This window comes from Pan paniscus, chromosome 13 (genome assembly GCF_029289425.2).
Source record: "Pan paniscus chromosome 13, NHGRI_mPanPan1-v2.0_pri, whole genome shotgun sequence".
Lineage (NCBI taxonomy): Eukaryota > Metazoa > Chordata > Mammalia > Primates > Hominidae > Pan > Pan paniscus.
Genome location: NC_073262.2, coordinates 125,039,644 through 125,062,473, shown reverse-complemented (window position 1 = coordinate 125,062,473; position 22,830 = coordinate 125,039,644). Strand labels below are relative to the sequence as shown.

The following is a 22,830-nucleotide window of genomic DNA, read 5'->3' as shown; positions in this document are numbered from 1 at the left end:
GGTTTGGTGTTTTCTTATGGGGAATCAAGGACTCTGAGAAAAAGAGATCTCGTTCAGATGAACTTTGAAAAAGAATTTGTCCTTTTCCCGCATATGTCCTGCTCACCTGTTTACCTGTCTCCACCAATGCACTGAGAGCTCTTCAAGAGCAGGGACCAGCAGGCGTATCCACCCCAGAGGGTTCACAGTCTGGCACATTGTATCCACTTGATAGACACTGGCTGAATATTAATAGTGTTATTTCAGAATAAGAAACTCTCTAAAAATTTCCACAACTCAGTAAGTGTAGATGAAAAGCAGCAGAACCTGGAAAAGCATTTTTATGGCAAATGATTGGGTGCCACAGACCACCAGAAGGAAGGACTGCCAAACTCCTACCATGCAAATCCTGGAAAACAATATGGCTGAATGCTTCCCTATGCCGCAATGCAACAATTTAAAGCACATGATTAGCTCAAACTAGAGTCTACCCTTATGAAGTGGCATAAGAAAGTAGATCTGCACCATCTGTATGGTCCCAAGGTCCCTTGTCTCCCATCACCCATGCTCTACAACAAGAGAGGAATTTCTTCTTGGAAAAGACCTTGTTGCATTAAAATAATAGAAGTGCCATTAGTAGTAGTAGCAGCAACAGCAGTGTTGGTGATGTTGGGATGGTAGAGACAATAGTAAAACTAACCTTTGAAGGCTGACTTGACACCAAATACCATGTGTTCAGCACTTCCACAGATGATCTTATTTACATCTCAGAACTCTAGGAGGTATATGTGATTATTTCTCCCCATTTCACAGATAAGGAAACCAAGGTGGTAGAGGTTACAGTAGAGGTTACATGACATGTTTTTGATGTGTAAGAAGCCAAGCACCATCTTAGCCTATTACACTGCCTCCCCTGCAAAATACAGCACAGACATGGAACACACAGACCTCTGTGAGGGGCCATGTGAGGCCCTGAAAGGCTCACTATAGCCAAGATCCCTGTAGCACACAACCTAAGTCAACAGCACCAAAACCAATGGTTAAAAAAACAAACAAGTGGAAAAGAAACAATATCTACTCTTGGCACAACATAGACCTGCAAAGAAAATACCAGAGATAAGAAATGGCAGAGGGAAGAGCAACAGGAAAGAAAATTGTCATTATTCCTTTTCTCTACGGTAGCCCCTCATAAATCCTTTTCTTTGGAAGTAAAATAAGCTAAAGAAACCCAGATACTGCATGTTCTCACTTATATGTGGGAGCTAAACATTGGGTACACACAGACCCAAGGATGGGAACGATAGACACTGGGGATTTCAAAAGCGGGGAGGGAAGGAGAGGGACAAGGGTTGAAAAATGACTCATCAGGTACTATGGTCACTACCTTGGGCGATGGGATCATTAGACACCCAGACCTCAGCATCACGCAATACACCCATGTAACAAATCTGAATATGTACTCAATGAATCTAAATTAAATTTTAAAAAATTAGTAAAATAAAGCTGAAATTAAAAAAAAATATGATTCATAGGGCAAAGCCGAGAATGGTTTCAATCCATGATGCAGCACTTCTACTTTACCAGACAATGGCCATTCTGGTAACGTTTCCAATTTTAAGATTGTCACAGTTTTTTAGAGGAGGAAGCATTAAAAATGTCATTTTCAAGTGTGGGTATTTTATAAAGGTCACTACAAGCAAATGTGACAATCACTTCGGAGGCATCCCTTACTATAATGTCATGATTCAATATTTGATCGTTCTGATTTCAGGTTTGTTCAACGAGGCTCCACTCTGACTGATCTATTGACTCCTGCTGAGCTTGCAGTCTGAATCTTAATACTGAGGGCTATAAAACTGTCTGCTCTGAGGAAGGGTAAATTTAAGGGTCCCCTGAGACAGATCTTTCCAATGTTACACCATTATATTAGAGTTGATTCAAAAACCATTAGATACTTCAGAGTTCAAATACTAGTACAGAAACACATTGCAAAAAGAAACTACATTTTGGTTTCTTAAAAAGCATTTTAGATTCTTAGCCAAAAGAAACTCATTTAGTAACCACCTAGGGGACTAGGTATTTTATATGTTCAAGGATATTTGCATAATTAATCAAATTTTATGATACTGGTATCTAATATTCACAGACATGAAGATGAATTACACAAATTGTTCAATGTTTTTCTGTACTTATGAAAAACATCACCCAACAAAATCAAAAAAGGGAGAAGATAAAAAGATACTTTTAAAACACACCACTATAAAAAGTCTGTCAGATAATATTTTATGTCTGCTATAAGTACTAAGTATTGTTATTTAATCTTACTTTAAAAATTCCTTTACTTCAACCACTGTCACCAGATGAAGAAAAACCAAGATCCAACAAAAAGCATGCCCAAGACGTTGCCTGCAAGTGAGTAAATAGCTAAAACAATGACGTACAACAATTAAAAGAGATATTCAAAAGCAACTTTTAAAGAAACAACAGAAGATACATGCCAAAAATATACCAGAGGGAAGAGGAGATATAACATTCAACATCTGCATCTCTTAAGATGTTCCTGAGTTCTTTAAGAATATATTTTTGCCCAAGGAAAGATATTTTTAAGGCTGAAATCTTTCAGTGCATTAAGAAATTCCCATTAGTGCAAAAGAACATTATGTATTTTAAGTTCTTAGCATTTCATGTGGTTGCTTGGACAGAACAGGAAAAGATATACTGTAATTCCATGTGGCGTCTTCACGTAGAGACATGGGGGTACCATTTTGTTTCGTTTAAGAAAGCTACTGGAGTACTTCACATAGTTTAATAAATATTTCTTCAAGGTAAGGTTCCTAATCAATACAGTTGATATTTGGCACTTTATTAAAAAAGATGTCAATGATAATTTATTTAAGGTTCTAATGTGGATCAATGGTAATAATCTTAGTAACTAATATTCCTCAAAACTATAAAATGTCCTTAGAATCTTTTTATAAAATTAAAATAATTTAATTTTTTCTAAATATAAAATTCCTACCTTCATATTGTAAACAATGCAGAGGATACAGAAAATTACAAGTAAGAAAATAAAAATGACATTTAAACCCTCTGTGCCCAAGAACAATCCCTGGAAACATTTGGTTCATCACTCCAGATCCTTTTGAAAAAATATATTCAAATATATACTTTACAGTTTTAAAATGTGTACATTTAAACTTCATATTATAAACTCTACTTTTTAATCTGCTTTTTCTGCTTGAACAATAGATCATGAATGTGTTTCCATGTCTAGAAGTATTTGGAATTTTAATTACTTTTATAATATCCTTTGGATATTGTGATTAAATTTTTCCCTTTGTAGAACACAGTTGAACAAACCTTTTACAATTGGATATTTGACAAATACTTTCTGATGATGAAAACTACTTGTGGGAGAAGAACATAAATCTATTAAACAAATGTAATGGTTCTACCACGTGAGGAATGGCTATCGTTGACCTTGAGGCCAGGGAAAGAAGCCACTGAACCATGAGTCAGCCTCCCTGCCAAAGCCCTGGGCCTCACCATTGAGAATACAGTTTAAATACAGAGGAATCTACTTTTTATGTACATCAGAAGAGAATTAACTATTTTAAAACTTTTCATTTAAAATTAGACAGCTACTCTCAATGAAATTACACATGGACAAAGTAACCCTCAAAAATGATCTCTTATGCTGAATACACTTTCCTGGTTTTATTTTCTTTTAGTTCACACTATACCAGCTAGAGTCATGCAGCAGGCATGAAATGCGTGAAAAAGTAGAAGGGAGTGTAGATCTCAGATGGCTCTTTTAAGATGTTCCATGGTTAAAGGAAGCAGAGAGTGTCAGATTCCAGCGCTGCTAGGCTGAAAGCTGATGTTCTGCGGTGGGTGAAGAAGGGGATTAATGACTTGAAGTATGTTTGTAGACTGAGGAGGAAAAAAAGACAACTGGAAGAGAGACTGAAGTTGTCCTAATGTGCAAATTTGATCTACTTGCAACACCAGTTTAAAGTAGCTTAACAAAATGTTAAAAAAACAGTATTTTAAAACACAAAAAACAGCCGGGCGCGGTGGCTCATGCCTGTAAACCCAGCACTTTGGGAGGCTGAGGTGGGCAGATCACAAGGTCAGGAGTTTGAGACCAGCCTGACCAATATGGTGAAACCCTATCTCTACTAAAAATACAAAAATTAGCCGGGCATGGTGGTGGGCGCCTGGAGTCCCAGCTACTCAGGAGGCTAAGGCAGGAGAATCTCTTGAACCCCGGAGGCAGAGGTTGTAGTGAGCTGAGGTTGCACCCTGCACTCCAGCCTGGGCGACAGAATGAGATTCCATCTCAAACAAAAACAAAAACAAAAACAAAAACACACAAAACATGAGGCTATAAAACAAGTCTGTCAAAATAAAATTAAGGACAAATGTGCTTTTCTGACACTCAAACACTTCTCTGTGCTCTCCTTGGCACATAGCAGCAGTCAGTGAGCAGAAGGTTGACAGCCAAGCCCTGAAGCTCTGGAAACAGCAGCACAGCAGGCTCAGAAGCCACCTTCTCCCAAATGCTATTCTACATTTCCTTGTGCAGAAAGTACAAATAATGCCTGTAGTAAAAGTTGTGAGAAAAATGGCAGAACCAGTTTTTATAAGGCAGTATTGATTTTTTAACTTTATTTTGAAATAATTATAGATTCACAGGCAGTTGCAAAGGTAGTAGAGAGTTGTCCCATATACCCTTCACCATTTCCTTCCAATGCTTCCTTCTTACATAATTATACCCAACAGCAAGACCAGGAATATGACCTTGGCACATGTGTAGAGCCATTTTATCACAAGTGCAGACTTGTGCAATCAAGACAGAACATTCCATCACCACAAAGATCTCCCTCAGACTACCCCTTTATAGCAATCCTTCCTTTCTTACCCTTAGCAACTACTAATTTGTTTATCACCTTTATAATTTTGCCATTTCAAGAACATTATATACATGGAATTCTACAGAACTTGATCTTTTGAAATTGGCTTGTTATTGCCCGTGAGATACATCCAAGTTGTCATGTGTATCAATTGTTCATTCCTTTTCACTGCTGAGCAGTATTCTATGACATGATGTATTGCAGTTGATTTAACAATTTATCTCCTGAGGAACGTTTTGGTTGTTTCGTTTTTTTTTTTGGAGGTGGAGTTTTGCTCTGTTGCCCAGGCTGGAGTGCAATGGTGTGATCTCAGCTCACTGCAACCTCTGCCTCCCAGGTTCAAGTGATTATCGTGCCTCAGCCTCCCAAGTAGCTGGGGTTACAGGTGCATGCCGCCACACTTGTCTAATTTTTGTATTTTTACTAGAAAATCACGGCCTGTTAATCAATTTCCAGACTTGAGCCAGTTTACAGACCCAGAACCCCTTGAATGAAGGGGAGGCCAGGTCCCCTTGAGGAAGGACCCCATTACATTACTGACAATTTATGCAGTGAATCTTTCTCCCATCCTTCCCCAAGGAGACCTCTGGCCTTTCACCAGGGTAACTGTGCACTGGGGAAAGGGAAATGATCAGACATTTCAGGGACTACTGGACACTGGCTCTGAGCTGACGTTGATTCCAGGGGACCCAAAACGTCATTGTGGTCCTCCAGTTAAAGTAGGGGCTTATGGAGGTCAGGTAATTAATAGAGTTTTAGCTCAGGTCCAACTTACTGTGGGTACTCATCCTGTGTTTATTTCCCCAGTGCCAGAATGCGTAATTGGCACAGACATACTTAGCAGCTGGCAGAACCCCCCCAATGGCTCCCTGACTGGTAGGGTGAGGGCTATTATGGCGGGAAAGGCCAAATGGAAGCCATTAGAGCTGCATCTACTTAGAAAAATAGTAAATCAAAACCAATATCGCATCCCTGGAGGAACTGCGGAGATTAGTGCCACCATCATGGACTTGAAAGACACCGGGTTGGAGATTCCCACCACATTCCCATTCAACTTTCCCATTTGGCCTGTGCAGAAGACAGATGGATCTTGGAGAATGACAGTGGGTTATTGTAAGATTAATCAAGTGGTGACTGCAATTGCAGTTGCTGTACCAGACATGGTTTCATTGCTTGAGCAAATTAACACATCTCCTGGTACCTGGTATGCAACCACTGACTTGGCAACTGCCTTTTTCTCCATTCCTGTCCATGAGGCCCACCAGAAGCAACTTGCCTTCAGCTGGCAAGGCCAGCAATATACCTTTATTGTCCTACCTCAGGGGTATATTAACTCTCCGGCTTTGTGTCATAATCTTATTTGGAGAGACCTTGATCGCTTTTCACTTTCGCAAGATATCACACTGGTCCATTACATGGATGACATTATGCTGATTGGATCCAGTGAGCAAGAACTAGCAAACACACTGGACTTATTGGTGAGACATTTGCGTGCCAGAGGATGGGAAATAAGCCCGACTAAAACTCAGGGAGCTTCTACCTCAGTAAAATATCTAGGGGTCCAGTGGTGTGGGGCCTGTCAAGATGTTCCTTCTAAAGTGAAGAATAAGTTGCTGCATTTGGCCCCTCCTACAACCAAGAAAGAGGCACAATGCCTAATGGGCCTATTTGGATTTTGGAGGCAACATATCCCTCATTTGGGTGTGTTACTCCAGCCCATTTATCGAGTGACCTAAAAAGCTGCCAGTTTTGAGTGGGGTCCAGAACAGAAGAAGGCTCTGCAACAGGTCCAGGCTGCTGTGCAAGCTGCTCTGCCACTTGGGCCATATGACCCAGCAGATCCAATGGTGCTTGAGGTGTCAGTGGCAGATAGGGATGCTATTTGGAGCCTTTGGTAGGACCCCATAGGTGACTCACAGTGGGAGTCTCCAGGATTTTGGAGCAAGGCCCTACCATTTTCTGCAGATAACTACTCTCCTTTTGAGAGACAGCTCTTGGCCTGTTACTGGGCTTTGGTGGAAACTGAAGATTTGACTATGGGTTATCAAGTCACCATAGGACCTGAACTGCCTGTCATGAACTGGGTGCTTTCTGACCCATCTAGCCATAAAGTGGGTCGTGCACAGCAGCATTCCATCATCAAATGGAAGTGGTATATATGTGATTGGGCTAGAGCAGGTCCCGAAGGCACAAGTAAGTTACATGAGGAAATGGCTCAAATGCCCATGGTCTCCACTCCTGCCACCTTGCCTTCTCTCCCCCAGCCTGCACCGATGGCCTCATGGGGAGTTCCCTATGATCAGCTGACAGAGGAAGAGAAGACTAGGGCCTGGTTCACAGATGGTTCTGCATGATAGGCAGGCACCGCCCGAAAGTGGACAGCTGCAGCACTACAGCCCCTTTCTAGGACATCCCTGAAGGACAGCGGTGAAGGGAAATCTTCCCAGCGGGGAGAACTTCAAGAAGTGCACCAGTTGTGCACTTTGCATGGAAGAACTGGCCAGATGTGCAATTATATACTGACTCATGGGCTGTAGCCAATGGTTTGGCTGGATGGTCACGGACTTGGAAGAAGCAGGATTGGAAAACTGGTGACAAAGACATTTGGGGAAGAGGTATGTGGATGGAACTCTCTGAGTGGCCAAAAATTGTGAAGACATTTGTATCCCATGTGAGTGCTCACCAATGGGTGGCCTCAGCAGAGGAGGATTTTATTAATCAAGTGGCTAGGATGACCCATTTTGTGGACACCACTCAGCCTCTTTCCCCAGCCACCCCTGTCTTCACCCAATGGGCCCATGAACAAAGTGGCCATGGAGGCAGTGATGGAGGTTACGCATGGGCCCAGGAACATGGACTTCCACTCACCAAGGCTGACCTGTCTATGGCCACTGCTGAGTGCCCAATTTGCCAGCAGCAGAGACCAACACTGAGCCCTCGATATGGCACCATTCCGTGGGGTGATCAGCCAGCTACCTGGTGGCAGGTTGATTATATTGGACCTCGTCTGTCATGGAAAGGGCAGAGATTTGTCCTCACTGGAATAGACACTTACTCTGGATATCAGTTTGCCTATCCTGCACGCAATGTTCTGCCAAGACTATCATCTGTGGACTCATGGAATGCCTTATCTACCGTCATAGTATCCCAGACAGCATTGCCTCTGATCAACGCATTCACTTTACGGCTAAAGAAGTATGGCAGTGGGCTCATGCTCATGGAATTCATTGGTGGTACCATGTTCCCCATCATCCTGAAGCACCTGGATTGACAGAATGCTGGTATGGCCTTTTGAAGTCACAATTACAATGCCAACTTGGTGACAATAGTTTACAGGGCTGGGGCAAAGTTCTCCAGAGGGCCTTGTATGCTCTGAATCAGTGTCCAATATATGGTACTATTTCTCTCATAGTCAAAATTCATGTTTCCAGGAATCAAGGGGTGGAAGTAGAAGTAGCACAACTCACCATCACCCCTAGGGATTCACTAGCAAAATTTTTGCTTCCTGTTCCTGTGACATTATGTTCTGCTGGCCTAGAGGTCTTAGTTCCAGAGTGGGGAACGCTGCCACTAGGAGGCACAACGACGATTCCATTAAACTGGAAGTTAAGATTGCCATCTGGACACTTTGGGCTCCTCCTACCTTGAAGTCAACAGGCTAAGAAAGGAGTTACAGTGTTGCCTGGGGTGACTGACCCAGACTATCAAGATGATACTTCACAACAGAGTTAAGGAAGAGGATGCATGGAATACAGAAGATCCATTAGGGCATCTCTTAGTATTACCATTCCCTGTGATTAAGGTCAATGGGAAAGTACAACAGCCCAATCCAGGCAAGACTACAAATGACCCAGACCCTTCAGGAATGAAGGTTTGGATCACTCTACGAGGAAAAAAACCACGACCTGCTGAAGTGCTTGCTGAAGGCAAAGGGAATGGGTAGTAGAAGGTAGTCATCAATACCAGCTATGACCACGTGACCAGCTACAGAAACCAGGACTGTAATTGTCATGAGTATTTCCTTATTCTTTTGTTAAAACATGTTTGTGCACGTATACACTTGTACTAAGAAAATACCTTCATTTTATTTCCTTTCTCCTTTATCATGTGACATAAGATTTATTGACTTCATATCAGCATTTAAGTATTGTTAACTTTATGTAATAGTACTTGCGTTGGGGCGTGGTGAGTTTCCTGTTGTATGAAGGATAGTTGTATTATGTTAGACATAATTATAACCTTATTGTTGTCTGTATATGAAGATTACATATGATCTCAGGAGATGTACATGGGTTCAAGTTGACAAAAGGTGGACTTGTGATGGTTAATACTGAGTGTCAACTTGATTGGATTGAAGGATACAAAGTATTGATCCTGGGTGTGTCTGTGAGGGTGTTGCCAAAGGAGATTAACATTTGAGTCAGTGGGCTGGGAAAGGCAGACTCACTCTTAATCTGAGTGGGCACAATCTAATCAGCTGCCACCTCAGCTAGAATATAAGCAGGCAGAAAAATGTAAAAAGAGAGACTGGCCTAACCTCCCAGCCTACATCTTCTCCCATGCCAGATGCTTCCTGCTCTCAAACATTAGACTCCAAGTTCTTCAGTTTTGGAACTCAGACTGGCTCTCCTTGTTCCTCAGCCTGCAGAAGGCCTATTGTGGGACCTCGTGATTGTGTGAGTTAATACTAAATAAACTCCATATATATATACACACATATACATGTGTATATATATACACATATATGTATATACATACATATATGTGTATATGTGTATATATATACACACATATATACACATATGTGTGTGTATATATATACACACACATATGTGTGTGTGTGTGTGTGTATATATATATATATATATATATATATATATCTCCATTCTGTTAGGTCTGTCCCTCTAGAGAACCCTAATATACAAACCAACTTCTAACAGAGGCTCCTTCCATTTGTCAAGCTTTAAACAAAATACTTGATGTTCTATTTCACAGCCACCCTTTAATTATCTTTCACCTAAGCCCTTTCTCTACCAATTAAGGCCTGGTCTTTTTTAGCTGCCGAAACATTACCCCAGCAGCCTGTGCATTCACTACCACACCTCTTTCTCCTACCCACAGGAATCTTTGCTTTGATGGGCAGTTTTTCATAAAATTTTATGGAAACAAAATTTTTGCCATTTGGACAAATCAAAACATACCCTGAGATGGCAGAAAGGGCATTTCTTATGAAGGCATTTACCAAATAAACAAAGTAACAATGAACCAGGTGTTTTGTTTTTTCATTAAACAATAGAGGTATAGCACTGCCAATGAGCATTTGGGGGAGGAGAGAATAGTATTTAAAATGGTTGAGGGAAACCACTGCCCCCTTTCCCAAGACTCCCAAGCCTTGCCTTCAAGATCTTAGGTGGTTGGTGCCTTTCCTTTTCATCCATTCTGGCCCAAGCCTCAGGGACTTTTTGTTGTGCTTGAAGCAAGATTGAGGGGACAAAAAACATGAGTCACACACCTACGTGCTGAGATATTGTGCTGTGCCCCATAAACATATACAATTATTATGTGTCAATTATAAAATTAAAAATTAATTAATCAAAAAATACAAGTCACAGTCTCGCCTTGATTTTTCAATGTTTCACTTTCTCAGTATATGGAATGTATCTCACCAGGCAAGAAGAATAATAAAGACCTGCAGATGCCCCAAATTTTGGTATTTTCATAGATTCCTAATATAGACAGGAACACTCTTGATGCGTTGCCTGGAAACTGTGACAGTGTTTTCTCACAAGAAAATCTCCTGCTAGATAAAATGCAAGAATGCCTTAGTTCAGGATATAATTCTTATCCGAACCACAGAGGACTTAATAATTAACGAAAACTGTAACAAGAGGAAGTGAAAGTGCTTTTTGAAAAATGCAAATGTCTTGACATCTTAATTAGAAATCAAAAAAGTTAAAATCACACCAGGCCCGCTGTCCACAGCCTTCCTAAAACATAGTAATTGAAATACATTTTTAAACTTGTCAGATGTTTCACCATCAACTAACTTTTTAGCAATACCTCCCTTCATGGCATCCATCAGAAGAAAGCAAAGCAATTAAAAAGTTATTCATTAATCAAAACCCTCTATCAGTTTCCTGGATAAAAAGGAAGGAGCCAACATGGGGGGGGAAAAAATCATCAAGCTACAAGAAGACACAGCCAGGCCAAGTGTCCAGGGATAAGTTACCTCTGTTGTGACAGGAAAGGGCAGGTGATCAAATTTCTGCCAAGTCAGACAAAGGCGAGTTTAGCACACCCTTCAAGCTTCCATTCACCAGGTAGGATTAAGTACCTGGTTGCTCCAGGCATGTCAGGCCCTGAGGGTACACAGGTGAGCAGAGGGATCTAACCTCCTCTCCCCATTGTTCTTCCTCACCAGCCACCATTCGCAACTACAGTGAGAGAAATAACGACCTACTTGCAATTAAGTGTAAATCCTTCAAAGTAGTAGGGATCAGCACATTCTGGTTGCACTGCGAGATCCCCACAGGCTCCCTCCACTGAGAGGGGTTTATAATATAATTCCTCAAGAACTAAGAAAACTGCAGCAGCCACACAGCCAGCTTCTTTCCTAAGGTCCTCTCTGAGCCATTCTATCCTGAAACATAACAGTTCCTCTAGCTTCTCATGCTCAGTGGAATCTGCCATACTCAAGTCTTAGCTTCTTTTTCCATTCAGAAATTTTTTTTCTGCTTTGTTTGGCTTTGCCTGTCCCCTCCCCTCCCCTCCCCTTCCCTCCTCTCGTCTCCCCTCCCTCTCTCCTCTCTTTCTCTCTTTCTTTCTTTCTTTCTTTCTTTCTTTCTTTCTTTCTTTCTTTCTTTTTCAGAGTTTCGCTCTTGTTGCCCAGGCTGGAGTGCAAAGGCATGATTTTGGCTTACCGCAACCTCTGCTTCCTGGGTTCAAGCGATTCTCCTGCCTCAGCCTCCCGAGTAGCTGGGATTACAGGCATGTGCCACCATGCCCGGCTAATTTTGTATTTTTAGTAGAGACAGGGTTTATCCATGTTGGTCAGTCTGGCCTCGAACTCCTGACCTCAGGTGATCCACCCGCCTTGGCCTCCTAAAGTGCTGGGATTACAGGTGTGAGCCACCGTATCTGGCCTATCTTTTCTACAGACTTTTCATTCCCCCCTCCACCTCTGGCTTCTGAGTTCCTATTGTTTCCTGTGTCTTGAGGCTTCTGTTTCTTTACAACCTCCCTCTTTTCTCTGAGGTTTGTCAGAACTCTAACATTTATGTCTGGGTCTTGCATTCAGACTTGCTGAGGGAGCAATTCGATTGAGTCTGTTAGTCACTACACAATATGCATGATCTTAATTGGATGACGTCCCCATGCCAAGTCATGTCATAAAATGCTGACCAGCCTATAGAAGGCTGCCTTTCACTCCAGGGCTGATCCCTGGCTCAATCAGCTTGTAGTCATAATGATGGGATCCTATGATTCAAAACATGGCAACCTCTGTCTTAAGAAACCATTTGTGCTTTTTCCTCGTAAAGCATCTGTGGGTGAGAGTGACAATAGAAGTATCACGAAGGACCCAAAACAGACATTAAGGTTTGATTTCATGTGAGTCCTACATTTGTTGCTGCTTGAATCTAACATCACTATTTCTTAAAAGGCTTCACCACTGGGCTCCCTCCATACTCACACAGGCACCTCCATCAATCCTGCACAGAGACACCCTGAGATCCCTTCTTAACACAGTGCTCTCAGTTGCCAATTCCGATTTGGCACACGGGATGAAATTGACTGCTATCTTCTTGTCTATAGGATAAAGTCCAAATTCTCCAGTAAGCCACATTAAGGCTTCAGCCTAAAACTCTGGCTGCAGCCCAAAACTGCAGCTGTATTATCACACCAATTTCTTCATGCAACCTGCGCTGGGTGGGTTCCATTTCTCTTTTCTGGTCCACTCTCTGCCTTTCTCCAGGGAGGCTGACCTTGATGGACTGCCTCAGCCAGCTCCCAAGCTCCCTGACTATGGGCTAAATTTGGTTAAAGTGGGGGCACTGGTAGGATATGAGAAAGAAGGCATATGGAGAATGAGCTTGAGATCTGATCCCCACCCCTCAACTTCTTCCTACCTGGCTGTGGCTGCCTTTCTTTGCTAAGGGCCTCAGCTCTGGTCAGGGGATTCCCTCTGCCATCTAAGCTCTCAGCGGGTCTGAGGTTACCCGAACCCTATTCCCTGTTCTTGCTTTTTTAGGCTGAAGTTGCTTGCTCCAAGATGCTTCATCTTCCCATGTTGGTTTTCTTCCAACCCTGCCCACATCTTTGTAAATAGTCCTTCAATTACCCCCACCTTGTAAAATTTTTAGACTTTGAGTGGGGTGGGGGGGGCAAGGTCTCCTCTGTCACCTAGAATGGAGTGCAGTGGCATGATCTTGGCTCACTGAAACCTCTAACTCCCGGGTTCAAGCAATTCTCATGCCTCAGCTTCCCAAGTAGCTGGTACATCAGACGTGTGCCACCACACCTGGCTAATTTTTATATTTTTTGGTAGAGACAGGGTTTCACCATGTTGGCTAGGCTGGTCTTGAACTCCTGACCTCAAGTGATCCGACTTCCTTGGCCTCCCGAAATGCTGCGATTACAACTCCTGACCTCAAGAGAGCCACCATGCCTGGCCTAAATAGACTTTTTTTTTTTTAAAGAAAAGTTTTAAATTTATAAAAAGATTGAAAAGATAATACACAATTCCCATATACTCCCAGCCTTCCTTATACTCTGTAGGCAGGTACCCCTATGATTAACATCTTATGTTGGTATGATACATTTGTTACAATATTGATACATTAGTATTAACTGAAGTCCATACTTTACACAGGCTTCCTTATTTTTTACCTAATTTTTTTTTCTGTTCCATGACCTCATCCAGGATACTACATAACATTTAGTCATGCCTCCTTAGACTCCTCTTGAGTTGTGACAGCTTCTCAGAATTTCCTTGTTTCTGATGACCTTGACAGTTTTGAAGAGTACTGGTCAGATATTTTGCAGAATGTCCCTCAACATGTAACAAGAATACATAATTTTAATATGCATCAAGAGAACATGATGTCAACATGACTTAACACTGGTGATGTTGACCTTGATCATCTGGCCAAGGGAGTGTCTGTCAAGTTTCTACATTGTAAAATTACTTTTTTCCCCCTTCTCTTTCCATATTGCACTTTTTGGAAGGAAGTCACTATGTGCAGCCCATGTTTAAGAAATAGGGAGGCTGGCTGTGGTGGCTGATGCCTGCAATCCCAGCACTTTGGGAGGCCAAGGCAGGAGGATCGCTTGAGCCCAGGAGTTCGAGACTAGCCTGGACAACATAGTGAGACCCTGTCTCTATTTTTTTCAAAAAAGAAGAAAAGAAAAGAAATAGAGAGCTATGCTTCCTTCCCTAAAGGTGGAATAGAGCCTATGTTCTTTAAGAAAATTAAGGTAAAATATACATAACATGTACCATTTTAACTATTTTTAAGGTTTCGATCACCCTTTTTAAGTAGACCAACTATTTCCTGCTGACACTCTGATGATATCCAAGCTGAACTTGTCATCATTCACCAAAAATGACATGTGTCTTTATGTTCTAGCACATGAGAATCCAGGTAAAGAAAGAGCTTCTCCCATTTTTGCCTGTTTGATTCCTACCCACTCTTTAAGCCCCAACTCAAAACTTCATGGGCTCCCCTGGGAAGGTGAGTTACTCCTGCTATTGTCTCCCTGTCCTTGTGTTCACCGTTCTATTCTAGTATTTTTTTTATTTTTTGCACTGCACCCTTTTATTTGGGCTTTCACACAGAAGAAACTAAATTGTATTGATCTTTATGTCTCTAAGTCTGAGGACTGTCCCAGAAACATGGTAGTGATCAATGGATGTTGATTGGAAATGAAGAAAGCAAAGGTGAGATAGAAGCCAAAGTGGTTTATTTTCTCCAAAGATTAAAGAGAGTATTAATACCTAACATTGGTGAGTGTGTGAGAAAACCTGCCCTTGTAGTGGTTTGCCCTAGTAGACCCTTCCTGTGGAGCAATTCGGTAGTAGCTATTAAGAGCAATAATATATGCATTTTTTTCACTCAACAATTTCAAGTCTGGACATTTTATTTGGAAGATAATCAAAGACAGGTGGAGAGATACTTGTACAAAGATGTTGTCATTTTTAATGCAAAAACTGGAAACAAACCAAAGGCACAGCACCTAGCTGACTAAATTACAGTATATCCATCCTGTGGAGGAACATGCGGCCATTAAAAATTGGGCTGAACATTTACTAAGGGATTAGCAATGGGCGATGATATAACGGGCATGAATTTAACTTTCTCTTCGTGTGTTTCCAAGTTTTCTCCTGTGAACAATGATGATATCTGTAACTAGAAAAAAAGATCAAATGTATTCTTTCGAACTATCTCATTTTGTCATTTCAGATATAAGCATCCAATAAAGGATAATAAAAACTTGCAGTCTGATCTGTTGGCCAGTTTAGTTATGGTGAAGCCAAAATGTCACGGCTGCCATGACCACTGCCTGCAGCCATCACCACCCTCCTACTGAATATACTAAGGGTGGTGGGTCCCAGGAGAAGAGAACTCAGAGCTTCCCAACTTTGTTGGTCAGCTTCTCTGGACCCCTCTTCTAACCTGGATCTTGGACATTGGTTTATGTTTGTTTTGTTTTGAAACCTTCTCTAAGTGACTACACTGTACAGCCATGGTTAGAAAACCATGGTTCTTGGCCAGGTGCGGTAATCCCAGCCTGTAATCCCAGCACTTTGGGAGGTGGCCTGTAATCCCAGCACTTTGGGAGGTGGCCTGTAATCCCAGCACTTTGGGAGGTGGCCTGTAATCCCAGCACTTTGGGAGGCTGAGGCAGGCACATCACCTAAGGTCAGGAGTTCATGACCAGCCTGGCCAACATGGCAAAACCCGATCTCTACTGAAAATACAAAAATTAGCTGGACATGGTGGTGCATGCCTGTAATCCCAGCTACTTGGGAGGCTGAGGCAGGAGAATCGTTTGAATCCAGGAGGCAGAGGTTGCAGTGAGCTGAGATGGAGCCACTGTACTCCAGCCTGGGTGACAGGGTAAGACTCTGTCGCAAAAAAAAGAAAAGAAAACCATGTTTTTTTTCCCCCCCACTCTGCTCATTCTGCAGATGGGACAACCGAGGTTCAGAGAAGTCCAAAATGACATGAAGGTAAAACTAGATCCTGGTCTCCTGGTTTCCAGGATGGAGTATTTGTACTTTAGCACACCAATGAAATCAAGGTTTCATAGATTAACAGATTTAGAGCCTCAAATGTTTCAAGAGGGAAACTAGGAGTCTAAGATTTCTAGAAACAACTTATCTTTGAACCTCTCCCTAAGTCAATGTGAGAACTATGTCTGAGCAGTTATCAAAAAGTACTGGACACAGGGATATTAGAAAAGATGATCCTTAGTCTAATGTAATGCTGAGGAAGGCACTGCAGAGTCTAACTAAATACAACTGTATTGAGTAAGCAAAAATGTTAGAAATCAAAATACCATTATATACGAGGCTGGCTTTACCCCAGGACAAATAAATGAAATTCTCATCACACCTTTACCTTCCTGGCCCAGTCCTAGGATCCTGCCTTTTGCTCAGGGCAGTGCCTCCCAAAGCAATAACCAAAAATGGCTTCCTACAGTTACTCTTGCAAGTCAGATACCCTTGCAAACTGAAAGCAATACCACCTCTTTTCACACAATCTCCACCCTGTCCCAGCCAGTACCAACAGGACACACCTCAGTGAATCAGATACAGTGAGGCCCTGGAATTTTCCCTGGAATCTGCACAGAGGAAAGAAGTTTAGACTTGGGAGTCAAAAGATCTGACTTCCCCTGACTGTGTGGATATCCTGGAAGTCCTCAATAAATCTCTTAACCCTTCAGGACTCAGACTTTCTGTGAAATTCATGACTACTGGGCAATTTCTAAGGCCCGGTCCAATTTATTCAATGACAGGCTTGTACAAGCCAAGCCCACTCCTGGTTTGTAAAAGATGCAGTTAATCTTTAAGCTAGCAGCGTGTGGTGTAATGAGAACTTGTAGAGGAAACTTTTAGTCACTTGAAAACAGGAAACACTTGTCCTGTTTCAAAATTAAAACAAATACAGACAATGTGAAAGGTGAGAAGGTAAATTAGATTCATTAAGATCTAAAAAGTCACTCAAATGAAGAAGAAAACTTCTCTATTGTTTGAAGGGTCCTAAATCAATGTCCTGGTGCTACCTTCTAGGCTATGCGGAAAAATCACTTGATTGTCAACATTCACTCATTTTTTTTTAAAGAAAAACGAAACATCGCCAGTCACAGTGACTGACGTCTATAATTTCAGCACTCTGCAAGGCTGAGGCAGAAGGATCACTTGAGGCCAAGAGTTTAAGACTAGTCTTGGCAACATAGTGAGACCCTGTCTCTACAAAAAACAACAACAACAACAACAACAAACCAGATGATGGCATGCATCCGTAGTCTTAGCTACACAGGAGGCTGAGGCAGGAGAACTGCAGGAGTCCAGGATGTGGAAGATGCAGTGACTTATGATTGTGCCACTGCACTCCACCCTGGGTGACACAGCAAGACCCTGTCTCTTAAAAAAAAAGTTTAAAACTATAATTTTATATTGCAATCTACACACATGTATTCACAAAAGTCACTAGCCCCTCCTATGTGCCAGGCTATGAGAAAAAAATAAGGACCATAACAGACAAGTTGCCTGCATTCTTAGAGTTTATCATCCTCTGGAGGGGCGGGGAATAATCAGATATCCACACAAAGGCACATTTAAACAATGTGATGAATGCTGTAATGAAGAAACGCAGAAAGCAAAGAAAAACTATAGCAGGGGGAGCTAGGCTGGAAGGTCAGAGAAGTCACCCATGGAGGAACTGACCTTTGGAAATAGAAGGATGAGTGGGGAGGATATTTAGAGAAAAGACAGGCAGCTCAGGCAGGCCAAGGCCTGTACAAAGGCCTGCAGAGAGGGCAGCACACTTTTCACAACTGCCCCCTTAAAGTTCTGTAAATTGCCTGAGTGCAGATAAGAGATAATTTATGAGGGGGGGACTCAATGTGTGTATGTAAAGGATTAATCTTCCCAAGTCATTTGAAACCAACCCACCTGTAAAAACATTAATTAACCTTTCATTTATCAAGCACTCTCAAGTTTATGATTTCCCCCATTATATACCAACACAATGATTTCTTATCTTGGGCATTCAGCTTTCTTGCTTTTACATGATCTGTAAGCAGAAGTCCTGTGTTGGCTGGGTGGGTGTGGGGAAACCGCCACAGTTTCACTCACTGAAGACCCACCAGGACTGTCAAGCAGTAAGAAGATAAACCTGTGTAAGAAATCTGCTTATCTTGCTTTTAAAGGTCAAGAGGATCCAACTGTGGAGTTTAAAGTTAAGTTACCAGGGGTGATGTTTAAAACAGTTTGAGAAGTACTGGTGGAACAATTCACTCTTTTTCAGCTTCCTGAATTAGAGAAACAGGGTAGAAGCTTGTGAAGAGAGCAACAGAAAGCAACTCACGTGTCTACCTGTGGGTGTAAACAGTGTGTGCACCGAATATGTCACGGCACGTTTCAGCCATGGGACTGTTTTTTGTTTGTTTGTTTGTTTGTTTTGGTCTTTCTTTTTTTTTTTTTTTTTTTTTTTGAGACGGAGTCTTGCTCTGTCGCCCTGGCTGGAGTGCAGTGGCGTGATCTTGGCTCACTGCAACCTCCGCCTCAAGCTATTCTCCTGCCTTAGCCTCCGGAGTAGCTGGAACTACAGGCCGCACCACCACGCCCAGCTGATTTCTTATCCCCCCTATTCTGCCCCGTTTTTAAGACAAGACAAGAGAAAAAAGAGGGGTTCTCATACTCATCTATAGGTTACCAGAATGTCACATGGGATAAAGAAGGAACAATAAAGAGGAAAAAATACAGAGGGGGATTTCTCTGGAGTGGAACACACAACCACCCTCACCCTCCCAAACAAATTCTGTAATCCAATGCCTATAATATTCCATTCCACACAGAAGCCAGGTTCTTCGTAATTCCTCAGTTACTACATCTAGAAATTTACACGTAAATAAAGGCCACCTTTCTTTCACCAAAACCTTCTAGGAAGAACAAAATGTGGCTGTGTACAAGGAATTCGAATTATTAATACGTTTACTTCTGTTCTCCTGCGCCACACTTTTGACTTTGCCGAGGGAAAAGGCAGGTGCTGCCAGTGCTCCCGGTAGACATGCGTCCCCAGAAGCCAAGTGCAGCCCGTCTGGTCCCTCCTGCCTAAAGTCCCTGTGCACTGCGACGACGACGCACGCTGGTTCCCCCCAAGCCGCAGTGGGTTGTATAACCACGCTTTGAACACCTAGCGGGAGCGTAGCGAGCTTCCCTCCCAGAAGCATCTGTTAGAAGTCACTGGTGTCGGTCCATAAAAGACCCACCAGGCAGGAGGGACCCCCAGACTCGGGGGGAGGGTAAGCGGGAGTTGCTGTTAAGACATCATCGCCGGGGGTAGTGCAGGGAGGTTGTAAATCTCTCTAGGAGCTGTGTGAGCCCCAAGTTCTGTGCCCAGAGCTGGCGGTGCAGCGCGGTGAGGAGCGCGCTGAGCCGGGCTGCACCCGCATTTGTGCGGATCAGGGAAGGGGGATGGGCGGAAATGCAAGAATACGGGGGTGGGGGGGAGTCTAAGAACGTCTCCCCGGGGAAGTGCCAAGGACATCCCCGCTCCTCCGTTCCATTACGTAACTCTTACATATTTGCTGGCATCTACGTGAATTTAACTACTTTTGAAAGTGGGAAGTCTCTAAATGGACTGCATTGAAAGCGTCTGGGGATATCTCAATAGACCCGGTTGCCCCTGGCAGCGTTGGAGGGTGGCATCCTGGTTACTGGAAGGCCAGGCCTCCCCGTCCGCTCGCAGCGGCGGGAGCCGGGTCACTGCCGGGGACGGCGCCCTCTCGGCCCGGCCGGCCCCGCGTGGCGGAGTCGCCGGGACCCGCACGTCCGCAGCCGCCCCCTCCCCGTCCCCGGCGAACACCTGCCCATGGTTACCTCCGGCGCCGCGGCTCTGCGCAGCCCGTTGGCCGGGGCCTCGCCGCCCTTGCCGTTGGCTGCGGGGAGATGCTCGACCCCGGGGACTCGCGCCGCGCGCTCCGTGGGGTCCGCGCCGTTCTCCCAGGGGCCTTCATCCGGAGCGGGGAAGAGCCCGCAGCGGCGCTGGAAGCGGGCGACGAGCTGGGAATCCTGCAGGCTCCGCAGCAGCTCGGCCATGGTGTGCCCGGGGCCGCGCTCCGCCGCCGCTGCCACGCCGGGCCGGTGCCCTCCGCTGGCACCGCCACTCCCGCCTCGCCCCCGCCGGTCCCGCACTCGGGGCGGAGGCCGGGCGGGCGGGGCCCCGGGCCCAGCCAACAGGTGCGCCGCCCGGGTCCTAGCGCCCGCCCAGGTGTCTGCCTCCACCTTGCGCAACGCGTCCCCTAGTCTCTCCGTCCCGGAGGGCTTGGGCGGCCCCGGGCGGCCACGGGGGCAGGACCGCCTGTAACTGACGGAGGAGTGCAGATGTCCGAACTGCGCCTCTCTTCTCCTGGCGCCCCCAACCCCCCACCCCACCTTCTCTCCCCCGGCAGACGTGACACTAATGGGAGCGGCCGAGCGCGCGTGCACCTGCGGCCGCTCCCATTAGCCCATCCTTTTGGGCTCAGGCTGATCCCACAGTGACCTTCCTTGCAACTCTGAGCCCAAGGTGAAGTCGGATTTCCTCGCACGCCAGCTCCCCACAGCCAGCCACGTACTCCCACCTTCCTGCAAGACTAGTTCCCAGTAAATAAGCGAGCCCCCCCAGGGAGAATTCCCAAGTTCTTTCCAAACTGCGTGATGCAACGTCTCCCTAGAGGTCCGAACACCCTTGAGCTTGCTCAAGTACCCAGGAGGTTCAAAGTGGGCCCTGAGTCATCTTCCGCGTCGCTGCCCCTGCCCTTCTGATTTGGCAACTGGGGAACACTTTCAGGTGGGTGGGGAGGAAACTCCCTTCTGGGTTTTCCGCATTGAGAACAAAGATGCTTACCGCTCTCTCCTACTTCTTTCTTTCCGCTCTGCCTCTCTTTAAGCAATGACACTGGGAAGACCGCCCCAGACCATTTAGGGAGTTTAAACGAGAAGAGAACAAAGTGCTGAAGGACTGGGGACAGGATTAGGTATCTCATTTCACCTGCACCTGCTTTAGAGCGCTCAGCAGAAGACAGCAAAGGAAACATCCTGCAGGCCGGCCTTGGTTTTCCCTCCTCCCTCCTACATTTCCCTCCTGGGCTCAGAGATCCCTTGGGACGCAACAATCAAATTAGGCCCAGGTGATCGGTCTGCAACAAAAGTGCAATTCAATCCCGTCTTTCGTTTGCAGCAGAAACCTGCATGTTTCCTGATTGTCCATGCAAAGCCTACTAAGAATTTGGTTGCACAAATGATTAATGAACACCTGTCAATGCTTTATTTATTCAGTTGTCCTTTTAGGCCTGAATGTCTTTGGGATGTGACTTTCCAGGATGATGTAGTCCCCTTCATGTCCTAGTTTCCACTTTTCTTGCTTCTCAGTCCTGTCTGGAAAAGTCAAGGGGACTGAGAGAATGCTGAAGCTCTTAAGGGAAACCATTTTCCTCTTACAGAAGACGCGCAGAGTTATTGTCATGTCTGGCGGGATCACACACAGAAATGTCCGGCCCAGGAGGTGGAAGCATCTCTCCACAATGCTGCTGGCTGTCATTTACAGGTGTGAGGCAAAACCCTGTGGTTTGGTTTTAGAAGCTGGAGCTGTGATCGTTGGGGACCTGTTCTGCTTATGTGTTAAAGAAATATGTTTTCCTGTGAAGGCACTTGCATCATGTGTCTCCCGAATTTAGTGCTTCGATTTTTCTTTCTACCAGTTAGGAAAAATAGGCAAAGCAAAACATGGCACACGCAGCATTAAGTTAATTGCCAAAGAATTGTATTTGTAGACAGAGCATTTTATCTCCATGGAGGATCAGTTACTGATTCCAGCTTCTAGTGGCTCACCAAGTCACCTGATGTAAGACACCGTATGTCTCAGTTTATCCCTGTGATTAAATGATAATCCTCACTTCTTGTCTTTCTTATAAGGCTCTTGTAAAAATAACCTTGAGACAAGCTCTATAAGGCCTAGTGAGATCATGATAAGAAGGTGTATTGTGCTGGAGTCATTCAATCTAGGAAGGAATCCTCAAGAGAATTTGGCTCTGAACATCTTGAGTAGGACATCTTGAGCCTCCTGGGCAGTGGTAAAGTACATTTCCCCAGAACCTTTTTTTTCTAAGGCCCAGTCTGATTATTCTGAACATGAATTTCCCAACCAACCTAACAAAAATCAACATCTTTGAGAAGTGGTAGGACTGAAAGACTGCTGTAATGGTGCAGAGATATTAAATAGTAGCTTGCAGTCATGCAAAAATTTTTTTTTTCTTGATACCAGAGAAATACCCTGTAGTTCTTTGATCACTGAACACTAGTCATACCTGTGGGAAATACATTTCACATCCCGCCCCCCTACCTTTTTTTTTTTTTTTTTTTTTTTTCTTTTTGCCAGGGCAGAAATCCAGTTATTTGTACTTTGCTCACTTGTATATATGTAACAATTACAAAATGACATATTTAAAAGGAATCGATGATGGATATATTAATATTAGTTCGGATAAAGGTTAAGCTACTGTAACAAAGAGACCCCAAAATAGAGTGGCTTAAGGAACACAGACATGTATTTCTCTTTCATAGAATGGTTCTAAGGCAAGCAGTTGAGGTTAGTAGGAAGCTCTGCTCCATGGCCCTACTCCATGACTCTGGTTCTTTTCATCTTATTGCTCCACCGTGCCCTGAAAC

The 22,830-nt window shown here is 43.9% G+C and overlaps 1 protein-coding gene across 1 annotated transcript in view; it reads right to left on the bottom strand.

Annotated features, from left to right (window-relative positions):
* The window catches only part of SGPP2 (sphingosine-1-phosphate phosphatase 2), a 135,185-nt gene extending 114,660 nt beyond the window's left edge, over positions 1 to 20,525 (bottom strand). Inside the window, exon 1 of the mRNA XM_034955262.3 lies at positions 20,002 to 20,525. Within this exon, the coding sequence (XP_034811153.2) occupies positions 20,002 to 20,220 (219 nt within the window). The 5' untranslated portion in view covers positions 20,221 to 20,525. The remainder of the gene's footprint in view (positions 1 to 20,001) is intronic.
* Between the last annotated feature and the right edge of the window lie 2,305 nt (positions 20,526 to 22,830).